Source organism: Hippoglossus hippoglossus, chromosome 7 (genome assembly GCF_009819705.1).
Source record: "Hippoglossus hippoglossus isolate fHipHip1 chromosome 7, fHipHip1.pri, whole genome shotgun sequence".
Taxonomy (NCBI): domain Eukaryota; kingdom Metazoa; phylum Chordata; class Actinopteri; order Pleuronectiformes; family Pleuronectidae; genus Hippoglossus; species Hippoglossus hippoglossus.
In genome coordinates, this window is record NC_047157.1 from 10,035,922 (window position 1) to 10,052,564 (window position 16,643).

At 40.5% G+C, this 16,643-nt stretch overlaps 1 protein-coding gene across 4 annotated transcripts in view; it reads left to right on the plus strand.

Moving 5' to 3' along the window:
- celsr3 (cadherin, EGF LAG seven-pass G-type receptor 3) overlaps positions 1 to 16,643 on the plus strand; it is a 102,504-nt gene that overhangs the window by 57,356 nt on the left and 28,505 nt on the right. For all 4 annotated transcript variants that reach the window (XR_004614416.1, XM_034590563.1, XM_034590565.1 and 1 more), the window contains 6 exons: positions 7,884 to 8,025; positions 9,490 to 9,610; positions 11,258 to 11,441; positions 12,497 to 12,598; positions 12,734 to 12,828; positions 13,572 to 13,781. Coding sequence is in view for 3 of the 4 variants with exons in the window: in XM_034590563.1 (XP_034446454.1) it covers positions 7,884 to 8,025; positions 9,490 to 9,610; positions 11,258 to 11,441; positions 12,497 to 12,598; positions 12,734 to 12,828; positions 13,572 to 13,781 (854 nt within the window). In the remaining variant the exon portion in view is untranslated. The remainder of the gene's footprint in view (positions 1 to 7,883; positions 8,026 to 9,489; positions 9,611 to 11,257; positions 11,442 to 12,496; positions 12,599 to 12,733; positions 12,829 to 13,571; positions 13,782 to 16,643) is intronic.

Below are 16,643 nucleotides of genomic sequence, written 5' to 3' on the forward strand. Positions count from 1 at the left end.
AGAGAGAGAGAGAGAGAGAGAGAGAGAGAGAGAGAGAGAGAAAATGGCCAATCCCACCTTTTCACTTGAGTTTGTCTGGATATTGATCCTCTTCTCTCCCCATCAATCACCTTCCGTCTGTGCCTCTCGAGCTGGCTTTTGATCAGCCTTTTCTAAAAACTACTTTCCCTCTCCTCCTGTGAAACTCTGACATTTCCTCCTCATTAAGTGCAAAATAATGTTCAGTCAGGCGCTGATTTTATGCAAAACATTTGATGATGTTCCAATTTTATTATCTGCAGGAAACAATGGAGATAACGGTGCATTATTACTGCTCAAACGTTATGAACTCTGCAGGGCGGTAACACAGCACTGAACTTAAAATTAAAGTCTTAAAAAAACTGAAAAGAAACAAGAAAGTTGATGAACCCCGACTCTCTAAATGTTTTTTCTTTATTTGTTTATTTGTTTGAAAGTAAGATTACAAAAAAACTACAGGACGGATTATCACGAAACTTGGTAAACTGGTGTGTTATGTCAGGAAAGAAGAGATTAAATGTTGATGAGGAACCAGGAATCTTTTACCACTTTATTTGACATTGTGAGGCATTTTTCATGTTTTCACACGTTTCCCAGTGAATTATTCATTTGATTAAAAATAATCTGACATATTTAAGGGACTTTTGATGATGAGTGTGTTATTCACCATTCCAGTTTCCTGTTTGCTATGGGCCTCTGAAGACAGTTTACGGCTGTTAATGCTTCAAATCCACTTGTTCTTTACCACAACTCATTGTGGCTAAACAAAGTGGCACGTTAAAAGCATTGTACTTGTTGGTTATTTGGGTTTTAAAAGCAAACTCGTTCAAGAAAGAACTGGAGAATGAGATGAAAGTTGAGGGGAGAGGAGTGAAAGTGAGACGGTGCTAGAGTTTGTGTCAGGTGACAGATATAGTTTGTTAAAGTGAGAGAGCCTCGGGGTCGGCACTATGGGAGCGGAAGCAGAGAGGAGCTGCTATCCCTGTAGCATCCTGCACCAGCCCGCAAGCTAACGCGGGAACTTTGGCTAATTAACATGAAGCAGAGACTCAGAGAGAGTAAACACCCACACACACACACACACACACACACACACACACACACACACACACACACACACCAGATGTACATGTATATTTACTGTAAACACACACACACACTCTCACTCTCATTATCATTATATTTCATCAGCACAATGAGCATTGAAAACTGTTCCACAATGACTGCTGCTGCTCGGAGACAAATCAAAGTTTAATAAAAGCAGCGGGACAAAAAAAGACAGAGGTGCACGCTGAATAATTCCCTTTCATGTGTGTGTGTTTATGTGTGGCTTGTGCTGGTACTGAAACAAGCCTAATGGGTCTCTCATCCAACTGACAGCGCCTCTGATTTGTGCAATACAGCATCCTAGAAAACACACACACACACACACACACACACACACACACACACACACACACACACACACACAGACGAGATTGTGCATGACAAATCACAGAGACATCTGCTCTCTCATCTCTTCACCATGCATGTCTGTGTGTTTCAGATTCAGTATATAATATGTAGTAAGACTATGTGCGTTTGTGTGTGTGTGTGTGACAGTTGCTGCCAGTTGCTACAGGCTAATTCACCAGGGTGAAAATTTGAATTTAATAAGATAAATTACAGCAATGTTGATTTATGTCCGCTCCAGTTCCCGGAGCATGTTTAAAATACCAACATGATTAAATGCAGAAAAAATATGTTCAGGGTTTTGGAACCAGAACTCTGATCATTTATCAGCGTTTCCTGTTTTTGTCAAGATACTAAAATAGTGATTAAAAACAACAAATGACAAATATATATTTGTCCTTTAGCTGGAGCCTGTTTTAATGTGTGTGGTGTTCAGCCGCAGTGTATTAAGCTTGGATTGAGAGATTTTTGAGTTTCAAGCTGTTACTCACTTGTTCCAGCCTACAGTAGCCACTGTATCTTCAAGGTGCAGAGCTGGAGCAAAGTTGTTCTCAATGACAAATCATGCTTCACTGAGAAAGGGCATTTATTGATCAGCCTTGATATCAACACTAGAAGGACATAAAGCACTGTTGGACATAAAGCTAGGTTTGTTAAAAGAGAAAAATGGGCTGCTTGTCAGTTGCCATTAATTTCCTGTTTCCAATGGGCTCATTTTCTTTTTAAAGCATGACTTCACTATCCCTATTACTGTAACCATGACGATGCAGGTCTCCTGTCCTCATCAAATGATGTTAACTAGTTAACTTCGGATCAGGAGCAGGGCCACACATTAACCACACCTCTAATCACCTGTCAAGGCATAAACCCGGTCAACCCGTCACGCTCTGTTGGACTCAGATTCTCCAACCCACCCTTTCCCATCCCTAGAGAAAGAGAAAAGAACAAAGGAAGAAAAGAAAAAAAAAACTGCTCTCACTGTCCATTCATTTCTCCTCAACATTCAATGTATCAATTTCTATTCAAACCTTTAAATTACATGTCATCGGGGCGTGGTCCTTGCTAGTGGAATTACTTATCTAACCCAAACCACATATTCTAAAAACTAACTTAACCATAGAGTTCTCACATTATCAATATTTCTACATTTCAACAGTGATTTGTGAGAATTTTGAAAGACACTGACCAATGTTGTCCTACTGACGGTTGGGTTCAGAGCAGATGAAAAATAAACCTTCCCACTGGCTGCTTGATGTTCCATTCTCTCCCCCAGCTTAACTTTACTTACTACTTGAGTGGGAGCAGACTGCGGGTTTATGACAGAATATTTGGCTGAAAACAGCTGTTGGAAATGGGGTTGATAAAACTGATGAGACAGAACCATTCAGTCAATGTGTTCCCAATCCAAAACCGTGTGTCAGAAAAGGCTGCAGAGACCTGTAGAGCTGCACTGTGTTATGTGCAGGTGGTGGCTCATGGTGATGAACCACAGTCGTTGGACTTGATGTTTAGTGTTTTCCCACAAGCACATTTTTATTGGATAATTTTAGATTTCCGCAATCTTTTCACTGTCAGAAAGAAATAGTCGGATAGACATCAAATGGATGGATGGTTCAGTGAACCGATGACTCATCTGTCTTTTCCTCATCGTAGTCTTGTCGAGAAGTCAAGCTGTCATGTTACAGTAAAGTGTAAGACCAGAAGCTGTGAGTCACCCTGTGTGTGTGTGTGTGTGTGTGTGTGTGTGTGTGTGTGTGTGTGTGTGTGTGTGTGTGTGTGTGTGTGTGTGTGTGTGTGTGTGTGTGTGTGTTTACAGCTCAAGAGGCATAAGGCCTGGACCCTGACTGTGAATGACAAAAACATGCCCCATACACACACATGATTTAGAGCTCTTTGTTCTTACAAACTCTCTCTCCCTCCCTCTCTCCCTCTCTCCCTCTCTCTCTCATATTGTTGTAACAAGGCCAGTGTCATTACAAGTGTCTGAAAACAGCCAAGGCCGCCGTCGCCTCTCTCTGTCAGTTGCCATGGTGAAAGTGTAAAGATGTGTAGGGCTGATAGAGAAGGATTTTGTGTGCTTGTCTTTCTATAGTTACGAGGGACAATTTTGGTCCAATACAATCATTGTGAGGACATTTTGGCTGGTCCTCAAAAATTCTAAGGGTTGTTTGAGGTTTTGTGGTTAGATTTAGGTTTGGGTAAGGGTTAGGCATTTAGTTGTGATGGTTAAGGTTAGTGTAAGGGGCTAGGGAATGCATTATGTCAATGAGTGTCCTCACAAATATAGAGAGACAAGTGTGTGTTTGTTTGTGAGAGAGCAACAGAAAAAGAAAACATCAGAGGTGGAGAAGCCAAGGCGAGGAACCTGATGAAACAAACAAAGACACAGAACACTGCCATTGTTTCTGTGTGTTCCCATAATCATACCTGTGTGTGTGTGTGTGTGTGTGTGTGTGTGTGTGTGTGTGTGTGTGTGTGTGTGTGTGTGTGTGTGTGTGTGTGTGTGTGTGTGTGTGTGTGTGTGTGTGTGTGTGTGTGTGTGTGTGTAAAAAAGACTGTGAAACGAATAATTAAATAGTGAACAATAGCTGTGATGATTTGTATTATTCTTGAAATATTTTCCAGAAAGACATAGACAAAGAAACTGAGATGAAATTAAAAAATCTTTGTTTGACAGTTTGAAGGTAAGAAGTATGCCACAGTAGCCACATTACAGTATGTATGTATTAGTAGTTTCACAAAGAACATAATAACCGTGTGAGAGAGAGAGAGAGTCATTGGAAAGCTTGTGTGTGTCTAAAGCTGCAGCCAAGGCCACAGGTTTGAATGCAGAGTGCTTTCTGTATTTTCTATAGAGGAGCACAAGAAACAGACCTCGCACACGCTTGTCAGATCCAGAGGGAGCGATTCAGACCTTTACTGCACACACTCAAGTCACACTTCAATCTATCGAGACATTTTCCATTCAAGGCTGTAAATTAAAAGGGTTGCCTGAAAGCAGAACACCCTCACGGAGGGAGGGGGGTGTGATTACATGTGAGGCAGAGGTACTTGTTGGTGAAAGTGTTCAGTGTGACGCTTTGGGCAACATGTGATATATTAATGCAAATATTGTTTTCTGTTTGTCACTGGATGATTTATTTTGATACAATAATATACATTGGTATTTTGTCCTTGAGTGTTTATAGGGCTTTTGATCACGAGGAAGAATATTTCTCAAAAGCGAAAGAGAGAAAAAAATCGAATCCTGTATTTAAAGCTTTCATGCTTAATATATTTTCAGGTATGAGTTTATTATATGCGCAGAGCCTTTTTGTAAAGATGGCGACAAACAATTAAAATCAATCAATCCATCCATTATCTATCTCTCTTATCCTTTGAGGGTCACAGGAGCCAATCGCAGCTGATGTTGGGTGAGAGGCGGGGTTCACCCTGGAGAGGTAGCCAATGTGTCACAGGGTCAAAACACAAACAACCATTCACACTCACACCTACTGTCAATTTAGAGTCTCCACGTAACCCAATCCACAGACATGGTGAGAACATGCAAACTGCACACACAACACAGAAAGTCCACACAGACTTAGACCCCGGCTGAACTGGGATTCGAACCACAAGCCTTCTTGCTTACTTTTATTTATTTCCAAATGAAGATGTGGTTATGGTTCGATTCAAATATACTGTTTGTTAAGATCTCAGAATACCTTGATGTTGGGATTCTCAAATGGATCATCTCAAAAAATGTGTCAGACATATTAATAGATATATGGTAATTTACGTCTTCTTGTGTTTTTTGATCATCATTTTTATTCTTGGTATATGTGTTTTGACCAGAAGTTTAACTCAGTCCTTCAGATCCAATATAAATGTGATATCTTGTATATTTTTGGCTTTTCTTTGCATCCCGATTTTTAAAGGGGACATAGCATGCAAATTCCACTTTGTTAGTGCTTCTACAGGTTAATGTGGGTATCTGGCATGTCTACCAACCCAAAAACTCTGGGGAAAAAACACTCGCGCATTTTGTTATAGTTCCTCTAAGTCAGAAACGTCATGCTTGAGCGACTCGATTGCGCTTCCTGGGTATTGTGTCGTAACAAGGAACTGGAAGTCTCCCTACATGGTCTTGCTGTGTGAACAGCCAGGCGGCTGCGCGCTTGAGAACGGCGCTGCGCTGCCTCGCAGCGTCTTCCACACTGCCAGCTGTGTGGAAGACTTCCGCAGTGTTCAGCTCTACTGTACCCCGGCGTTACAGTAGTTACGCCGGGTTACAGTAGTTACGCCGGGTTACAGTAGTTACGCCGGGGTACACCGGACGCGGAAGCGCCGCAGCGAGGCAGCGCAGCGCCGTTCTCAAGCGCGCAGCCGCCTGGCTGTTCACACGGGACGAGCATTTCTCCGCGCTGGTCAGCCCCATAGACTGTATATATGAGGTCAGCCCGCGATTCTGCTTTCTCCGCTTGTTGTTGTACCCGTTGAATGTCGGGGTTCGGGGGTAAATGATGGTCTTCATAGCCCCCCCCCCACCCCTCTCTTTCTCTCTCTGTCTGTCTGCTTGTGTGCTTGTAGTGGATGGGCAGAGGGGGACATTTAATTATGTGATTGGGAAAATTAAAACTCCAGGACAACAAGGGGAATACAAAGTATGGGATGCATATTTGATAATTTATATCATATAAAATATGTAATTTATATCGTTTAAAATCATGGGGGGAGAGGGGGGAGGGGGGAGCTGGCTCATTAGCATTTAAAGGAACAGGCACTCAAAACAGGTCACTCTGTGGAGGGCTGTTTTAGACAGGGTAAAAAGGGTGCTGTTTTATATGATCCTTGTGGTATTTTGACCAAAGTATGTTACAGACATTTCATTAAGACCCCAAGGAACCATATCAACTTGTGGTAAAATGGGCATGCTATGTCCCCTTTAAGTGAGGTGTCAATGGAACAGCTCAGTCCAGTAATATTTTAATTCCACCATTAATACAGGTACGTTAAAGACTAAATACAACACATGTTCTTTTTAGATAAACAGCAGGTCTGGGTGAGAGGTTTTCTTTATTTGTCAAATACACCTCAAAGTGTGTGTGAAGCACTCTGCTGTAGTCATTAGACTAAAGAGGGCTATTGTGTGCTGGCCTGTATTACCATATAAGATGCTGCTGTGTTTGTGTGGAGTGTCTGGGGATTGCATTGAAGTGTATGATGGATTTGTTCACCATGCTGCACCAGCACACACACTGGAGTGTACAGTGGGACTGTGTGTGTGCGGTACATTGTTGTGTCGAAGTGGCTCGATTAGCATTGTTGGATTGTGCCGTCTTTGCTTTAACCAAAGCACATTTATGAGCTATTATGATGAAGAGGCATTTAAAGGTTTTGCTCCAATTCACGTTTAACATCTGTTTTTCTTTGGCTCCACCTGATTTTGTTCCTTTTGAATGCTTCCACACCAGCGACAACTGTGGCCAGTACACGTTCAGATTGTCCGTCCTCCTCTCCGTCTATCTGTCCATTCCACTTTTGTGAAGACAATCCCCTTGAGGGAATTTCTACATATTTGGCACAAACATTAATTTGGAGGATAAGCAAATTACTTTCTGGTGGTCACACCTGCACTGATGCTGCACAAATGTATTCCTGAAAATTCAATATGATGGCTGTTATAGAGAGGAATTATCCAAAATACTTCATGATATGACTGCAACTGTTGATTTTTGTCATAACTAATTTAGTGACAATCATTTATTATTTTTTAGTGTTTGGTTTTATTTACTGTTTAAGCTATAAAATATTTGAAAAGGTAAAACAAATAAAAATAATACCCATAACTATTTCCCAGCCGAATATCACGTCTTTTAAATGTTATTTCGATATTTATGTACCAAAGGTAAATAATCATAATAATAATAAACGAGGAAACGACAGCATATTTAGATTTGATTGCATATTTAGTGTTATGCTCTTCTTCCATGATGTTCTTCACGGCTAAATAACTCAAACATCAAACAGATTTTGCCACCTTGAGGTAAAAGCCCTCAAAACACAAGAATGGAAAAAATAACATCTGTGGTTATAATTTATTAGTAGTACAGTTTAAATTTAGAAAATTCAGCTAATCTGCTTCATTAGGACTATGAGTATTAAAATGTATTTCTGACTTGAATCGTGAGACTGACAAACATTCCTCTCAGCTGCCTCTCCATTAGTGGACTACAAGGATGTTACACTTAGATTGTAAAAAACAGTTATGTTTCTTCCAACATGTATTTGACAATGTCAACTATTTCTTTATGAACTCACTTTAAGAAACATGCTTTGACGGGATGGTACCAGTGGCACAAATCCACTCCACTAACCAAAAGTACCTGAAACATTGTCCGATTAATTCTTCACTGTCTCATTCTCTATCCCAGGTTACTATGGAAAAGGCTGCACTGACGCCTGCCATCTGAATCCATGTGAAAATGAGGCTCAGTGCCACAGGAAACCCAGCTCCTCCCATGGATACATCTGTGACTGTGGAGACAACCACTATGGGCAGTACTGTCAACACAGGTACACACACACACACACACACACACACACACACACACACACACACACACACACACACACACACGATGCCGATGGAGATGCCAATACGGAGTAAAGCTCTTTGATGATCCCTGCAGGTCATCTTAGCTTGTGGTTGTGTGTGTGTGTGTTAATAGCAAGTAATAACACACACAGACTAAGACATTTTACATTGTCAAGAAAATCATCATATATATCAATAGAAATATGTAGTAACAGTTGCTGTGCTCAGATGAATAGCATCTCAAAAATGAGAAAAAATACTTTTACCAGCTGAGAAACTAACATGATAAATATTATTAAATCACCTGACAGTTTGAATTCATTTATAACTGAGGGGAAACCCCTGTAAGACATATTTACACAGCTGTTGCAGCTCCATGTGAAGGCCAAGCCTCCTTCCATTAGTCAACACAAGACATTTGTCTTTTAAGCCCTAGAAGCAGCAAACCTGCGCAGCAGGGAAGAACACTTTATTAAGAAAAGAGATTCAGTTGGGAGATGTCATAAAATGTCTCTGGAGGAATCGAGTAAATCTAACTATTCTATTAAGATCACTGACATCTGAATTCTCTTAAACTCCCCGTGCAGAGCAATAAGGAAACGCTAGAATCTGCATCAACCGCCTTCATCTCCTCAGTGATCCATTTAACACAGAGAACAGATGGAGAGAGCACATTAAGTGAGATGTGAACAAAGAGAATGAAAGAGCTAAGTGACAAGTACAATAAACCAGAGTGATCAATTCTGAGGTGGGTTTCTCAGGAGCAGAAATTCAGACGTTTCACAAAACATTCTCGGTCCCACAGCAATTATGACTAGCTCCATTAACCGCTGTTGATGGGAGGAAGAGGAGCTCTTCTTTAGTGCATTACTGTTCACTCTGAGGCTGGACCAGCAAAATGTAGTTATTGATGATTGAATTTTTATGAATCCAAGGAAACATAGGGTCTTAAAACTGGGGTCCATGACACACTGCAGGGGTTTGTAAAAGGTTTCCAGATTCATTCATGAAAATAATTATGATATATGGGTATTTAGTGTTGGTATGGTTAAAAATTACAATGCATTTCAAATATCTATAGACATTTCTCTTGTGTTGTTCTCTTACATACCAAAGTAGACGTGTAAAGATACCAGGTTATAATAAAATTATTCCAATAGATGTATATGAGGGTGTCCCTGGAATATTTTCGAACTTGTATGATGTCCTAGACTGAGAAAGGAAATTAAGAAACCGTGCCATAAATGTCAGTTTTTATATTTTCTTCTTCTTTTGGCTGTTTTTCTTTCACAGTCTTCTCCCTGACTGCATCTCTCTTCTTGTTTAATCTCTTTCTTCTCAGCTCATTATTAAGTTAGTTATCAGTTAGAGATCAGAGGCAAACATGAAATGAGTTTTTTTCTCCATGCTGATTCTATCTGTTTGTGTGTGTGTGTGTGAAGGATTGATCACCAGTGTCCCCGGGGCTGGTGGGGGTCTCCGACCTGTGGACCGTGTCACTGTGACACCAACAAAGGCTTTGACCCTGACTGTAACAAGACCAGCGGACACTGTCACTGCAAGGTGAGCAGGAAACACACTCAACATACACGGCACAACTTTTGAGCCATTCATGGTTAGGTTGCTAATTTGTACATCACATGAAGAAACACATCTGTTGGCATTAACACTTGATAGAAGTGAAGAAGTTGATGTATCAGTAAAGAGAATATGACATTAAAGCAGATGGGAACTAGAGGATTAAAGCATCAGAGGCTCATTATCAGTGTTATTGAGCCTTTTGTCATATTAATCAGCTGATTAAACAGTTAATGATCTATTGGTATGAATCATTACCGTGAGAAGGATGTCAGTGGTGTAAAGGTTTGACCAAACCTTCAGCGTTCCGTCTCAGCTAAAATTTGCATACTGGTTCCAGTCAATTTGTGTCATGAGGACCATAGTGGACCCCAGCGGACTTGTGGACGTGGAAACTCTGAATTCATCATAACTCATAGAGCTCCCTGTGGCATCAGTTTGACCCGCTCACACAGTAATCACCTCAGTCGGATGGTCTGACAGGCTACTAATCCAGAAACACTACACCAACCATGATAGCATCATCATCCCTTCATATTAAGTTCATATTGCCATTTCGGCCTCTTATGATTGTGTGAGTGCACATACATGTTGTAGACATGTTGAACCCTATATTATCCTGGCCATAAGCTGATCTTTTGACCCTAATCTATAAACTCTCATCCTGACATACAGATACACACACTTTTCCGTAGACTTTAAATACACAGCGGAGGGATTTCCACTGATATTAGCACAGCCCCCCCCCCCCCCCACAATCTGTTATTTGTACTCTGGCACCTGGAGCTCAGAGACGAGACATGGAGGTTGTTGATCGTACAGTCACTGAACATTTAAGTGGAAAAATAAAACTGTCAGCGTGCCCTACAGCAAAAGACTTACACATATTATTTCTGTTGGCCTTTGGCTTCCTTTTCTGTACCTTCTTAGAAATGAAGATTGAAATAAATGGATTTTTTTGGTGTGTGTCGTGCTCACAAGGTAAACATTTTCTCATTCAGTCTACATGGAGCCACTCAGGTCAAGGCTGAAACACCCAGCTCTGCATCAAGTGTTAGACTTTACATCTTAGAGTGGCTTTGTGTTGTCATAAAGGTTTTATTCATAATAAAGGGTTAGGGTTAGTCTATTGCTTTTAAGGTGCAAAATGCATCTTTCGTAATGATAATAAAGTAAGTTGTGATAAAGCCACGTTTTCCATAAACACTGTTGTTCCTCCAAGTCGCAGCAGATTACTTGTAAAATGGAACATAAAGCCGCTGGAGCCTGACACTGTTGTTAGAGGTAATCTTTTATGTTTGGTGGTGGCAGCGTCCCCTGCACCATCATTCCTTTCTGTAGCACCATCCTACTTTTTCAGTAATGCAGTGTTTCACATATATTCTAATGCAAATTCGACAAACTAGATAATTAACTGGCATCATTATTAACACGCTGTTCATGAATTCCTCATTTGTCTTTCACACCAGCGTTTGCTTTGTGTCATGCTGTAAATCTTGCCGTAATGCATGGGAATGGTGTAATTGCTGACACTGTTCTCGGCGCCATGACATTTAACATTTGTCTGACTGAGTTTGATCTGCATGCCCACTTATGCATTAAACCTGTGTGTGTGTTTGCGTGTGTATTCAGGAGTTTCATTATCATCCGCGGGGCTCTGACACCTGCCTGCCATGTGACTGCTACCCTGTCGGCTCCTTCTCACGCTCATGTGACCCAGAGGCCGGCCAGTGTCAGTGCCGGCCCGGTGTGATTGGTCGCCAGTGCAACGCGTGTGACAGCCCCTTTGCCGAGGTCACAAATTCTGGCTGTGAAGGTGAGAATGAAAGACAGTCAGATTTACTTCCGCTCAGTTGTTCACCAGACAGGGACTGGTGCTCGTTGTTGGTTTCTTTCAGTGTTTTCTTTGTTTCATTTCATTTTGATCAAGCTTGGGGGAAATCATGTATCTCAATGATGTATTTCAAAAGTACTTTGTTTCACCCAATAGGGGGGCTAGATCATTTATTCATTCATTTGTCCTGGGCTCAGCATCACGTCTCAGACACAGCAGATTTGATTTTTTTTTTTTGTAAGTGAGAGAAATGAAGCGCCTCACTGCTGCATTGTGTCCTTTCCAGAATAAAAGTAACGTGCATCGCAGGAGGTGCTAAGATCTGTTGTTAAAACCACATATTGTTAATGACTTGGGGAATTAGTCTTTTGTGGGAAAATGACTAATGATTGAAATTGTTCCACCATCAACTTGATTTTGATCAGTAAAAATGTGCCACCATCCTGCAGCTCCTTTGTGATCATGGACAAAAAAGATCTGCTGATGAACAATAGTGTGTTGTTTTCCAGCAGTGGTCAGAATTATTGTGCCTCTTTAGGAATTATTTGTAGACAAGACTGTGTCTTGTGTAAGTTTTAAGTTGATGTATAATTTCCCAGATGCATTTAAAACCAGTGTTCAAACTGAGTAAATTATCCATCGACTAACATGAATGGAAATAACGAGGCACCACTGAGCTTCCCCTGTATTCATCTCTGTGTAATCACAGGATTTCAGTTTCTACTTAGTCTTTCAAAAACTGGTCATGTTTATCAAACTTGACTGAAATAACAGAGAACTGTAATAACATTCATTTCCCATTTAACATCTTCCATTTATTTTTGTCTTGCTGTCACTCTTCTGTGCTGTTTTGTCACTTTCTGGTTTCGCTGCTTGTAAAACCTCCTTTAATTTCTAGCTTGTGTTTTATTTTCACACTAATTTTCATTTTCAAAAGAAAAACATGTCCACTTTATCAGTAACTGTTTGCCATTTTTTTAATGGAAAAGTTTGTCTAAATGATAAGACTAATTTCAAACACTGTTTTCTCTCTGCAGTCATTTACGATGGTTGTCCCAAGACCATCACTCAGGGGATCTGGTGGCCTCGGACCAAGTTCAACCTGCCTGCTGCAGTGCCCTGCCCCAAAGGCTCTGTCGGTCGGTTCATTAATACACAATAAAATGACTATTCAACACACAGATATGAATATACTCACATGCGACCTGATGCCAGTTTTATTCTTTAATTCCTGATCATTTGTTTTTAATATTTCCTGTTTCTTCACTGTACAGGTGCCGCCATCAGACACTGTGATGCAGAGAGAGGATGGCTGGAGCCAGATCTTTACAACTGCACCTCTCCTCCATTTGTGGATCTCAATGTTGCTGTAAGTAGAGTATTGTGTACTGCCACTAAACACGGCCTCATGTCCTCCCACAACTTGTACCTGACCTAAATCTTTTTAAATTCTGGATGAATCTGTGATTTGACAAAAGGAGAAAATCCACACACGTAAAAGGATTAATTTGCTGAAGTGATGTTTGGACCACAATGCTCTTCCTCAAACTCGGACATTTTTTGAAATATTCCGTTCTATTTAGTTAATCCAGCACCCATCAAAACTGAATGTGCAGGTTGTGCCCATATATTTGGCAAATCTATGATTTACCCATCAGTTTAAAAAAAAGTAGGATTCACAAAAGTCATCTCTGACTGAGCCAGAATCTTGTGATCAACTCTTTCTGCTTGTGTCTATGACGGATGTCCAGCTCCCAACCGATTAAAAAGTAGTTGGTTCTGAACATGTAAATTCAAAACAATTACAATAGTTTTATTGAAATATTGTTTTGGGGGAAAAGTGGGATTTATTTTCCTTCAGGCATAGAAAGGAAGCACTAGTGAAGTCAGATCTGACCTGGAATGAGGTGAACAAAGCACCTTTGTAGTGTTTTATTATTATTTCGCTGTTGCAGTTGGATGCAGACATGAAATATGCAGATATTTTATATACGTATGCAGCTTTGAATGAACGAGGCGTAAAATACCTCTCTGTAGACATGCAATGGTGTTGCACTACATATTAATTCTGTCATTAAATTCCAGAAATTACATCTATCTTTATGCATTTAGCTTGATTCCCTGGAGCGTAATGAGACAGAGCTGAACACCATCATGGAGAAGAAGCTCGCCCACCAGCTCCGTGATGTCACTGAGGCGACCACTCGACTCTACGGCAACGACTTGCAGATCGCTGAACGACTACTATCCCGCCTCCTGACCTTTGAGACCCAGCAGACCGGGTTCGGACTCACCGCTACACAGGACGCACACTTTAATGAGGTACAAGGAAGAACAACATTTTCTTTCTCACCCCCTGACATTTTACATACATGACAGTAGAAGGAGCTGTGAGGAGTGGGGGGCAGGTGTCCAGCTTAAGCCTTCAGAGTTTCTTGCAGTGGCTTGAACTGGAATAAACTGGGACAAAGTTCTTTTATTGACTGTTATTATTCACCTGGTGCTCTCATCCAAGAGACTCCTCTGGGACAAGAGTTTGCAACAGCTTTCTAATCTAATCTGTTTTTTTACAGGTTATCTCACTAAACTTGTTGTAATATTGATCTTTTGATCGTTACAAGTATTCAACATATTACATAAAAGGGAGAAGTAATGGAAATGATGTTCAAAATATAGCAAATATGCAAGTAAATAAAAGGTTGTTGGCAGACCAGAGGTCAGTTATCAGTTTGTGCTCTGGATCCTAATGTGGGAAATCCTAAACATTCATCTGTGCAGGATCTGTATTCATCAGAGTGTATATAACCAACAGGCTGATTATCAGGTTAAAAAAGTAGATTAAAACGAGCTCTCCAACCACGATGAAGGTGATAATGCCTGAATCCTAATCTCAAATGATTTTATACTCCATCAATAAGGTTGCAGTTATTTAAAACCCAGACATCCTCTCTACTTCTGCTAGTAGCATCTAGAAATCTGCACACAATCTGCCATAAGACAAAACATTTGGTGTTATCTAGAGCAGTAAATATGATTCATATACCTTTACCATTATGAGGTACAGACCCAGTGACAACACAAATACAACAAGATGTCTTTCCTCTGAAATGGGAGGTAATGTTGCCATGGTGATTGAGGGACAGGAGCTGAAATGAAGATGAAATATTGCAACATGTCATCTCCACATATTAACTGACAGTCTCATTTCACCTGATACGTCTGCTTCAGCTGTGGACGCACGGCGAGCTCACACAGGATCATTTTAGCATGTTGGCATTTTGACAAAAGCTCCAAGAGACAAATCTGTGTGTCGCTCCGCTACAAATATTTATCTTATACATCATCGTTTAGCTGACAGGAAATGAGCTGTCCATACATCACAAGGAAGTGGCAGAAGCTATAGACTAAAAACCATCTTACCTTTTTTTAAAGAATGTTTCATTTTACTGGCTTGTGTATCAGTAATTGACAAATTGCTTGCTGCTGTGGAAGCAGGGATATGAAATTAATACTCCATGTCCTCATGATACTGTTGACATTTTTGTTCAAATATTTGAATGGAACTGGATTGATGTGGGTTTTTGGGGGGCTGGTGCAGATATACATATTAAAACATACATATTAAAAAATAATTGGCAGTAATTCCTGGTGTTGTTATCAAACCAAGAAATGTAACTGAGGCTTGATGTTTTACAGTTTATCCTTAAACTTTATTATAAACAACTATGAATAAAGAGAAAACACAAATACAACCAAATACATACAACTTGAAAATAATATAGAAAATAAGCGTTGTTCAGATGTAAAATATAAACCTAATTTATATAATTTTCTGGACAGTTTATCTTTTCACATCTTTCATAACTTTCTTTTTCATATTTTTAACGTTTGCATATAGTCACACATCAGAAAACAAACGCTGATACTGATGTGTCTGTGAGAGGGTCAAATCAACAGATTTTTATTGTGTACTGTCAATCGATCAAGCTCTAAATATCAATCTTTGTAAAAATCTTATGAGACCCTCCTTTTAATTCTACCACCATTAGTCAATAACAATTTGTTAGATTGCTCCAGTATACAGCATTTAATTTTTTTGCAGTAACAAGTATTACTAGAAGTAGTAGCAACAGTGATATATTTGTCAGAAGTAAAGGATGTTCATGGTTTTTTTTTTTTTGCCTGGAGACTCTAAATTGACCCTTAGTGTGAATGGTTGTTTGTCTTTACCCTGTGATACACTGATGAAGTGCCTCTCGTCCAATGTCAGCTGGGATCGGCTCCAGCCCCCCCCCCCCCCCCCCCCCCCCCCCAACCCTCAATGAAGAGGTGATACAGATAATGGATGGATTTTTCTGTTTACATTACATCAATTTTCTCTGCTAACAGGGAGGATTTTTTCGCCACCTGATGAAAACTGGAGCAGTAGTAGCCACACTCGGTGACAATATCATCATTATACAGCTAAGGATGAGTTGCTATAGAAACTGAGTGGCTATGGTAACCTCTGATAGCATCTCAAAAGAATTTCAGACATTTATCTTCTTTGCTGTAAATTCAGTGGATAGGAGGCAGGAGACGAGAACGTTAGCTCAGAGGTGAACTATAAAATGTAAATGCACTCACATTAATCTGATTTACCACACACTTGTCTTGGATTTCAGGACCCAAACGCAGACATCCACCGAGGCAGGTAGGGGCTGTGAAGCTACTTTATAAAGAAGGAAAAGTGAGTTGCAGGCAGAAGGGCGGATTGCAGATGTAGATGTAGAAGCAGGTTGGCGAAAATGAGCAGGAACAAACGGGAGAGATGAATCACAGGAACTAACGCAGATTCCATAGGAAGACACTCAGGAACTAACACAGGAAAATAACCAGGAGCGTACACACACCAACTGACAGAAGACAAAAGACAGGTATAAATAGTAAGTGGGGAAGGATGAATGTAGAGCAGGTGAGCAGAGATCAGGAGCAGGTGAAAATAATCTGGGCGATGCAGGCGATCACACAAGCAGGAAACACACAAGGGTAGGAAGTAAGACAACCATGAACACAAATCACAGATCACTTCAAAATTAATGAGACGCATCAGAGGGTTCATGCATAACCTGTGGCCACACTATAGCCCAGTCACGCAATGCTTCTGTCATAATAATGCAGAGGCATTATGTATACCGGTTGTCC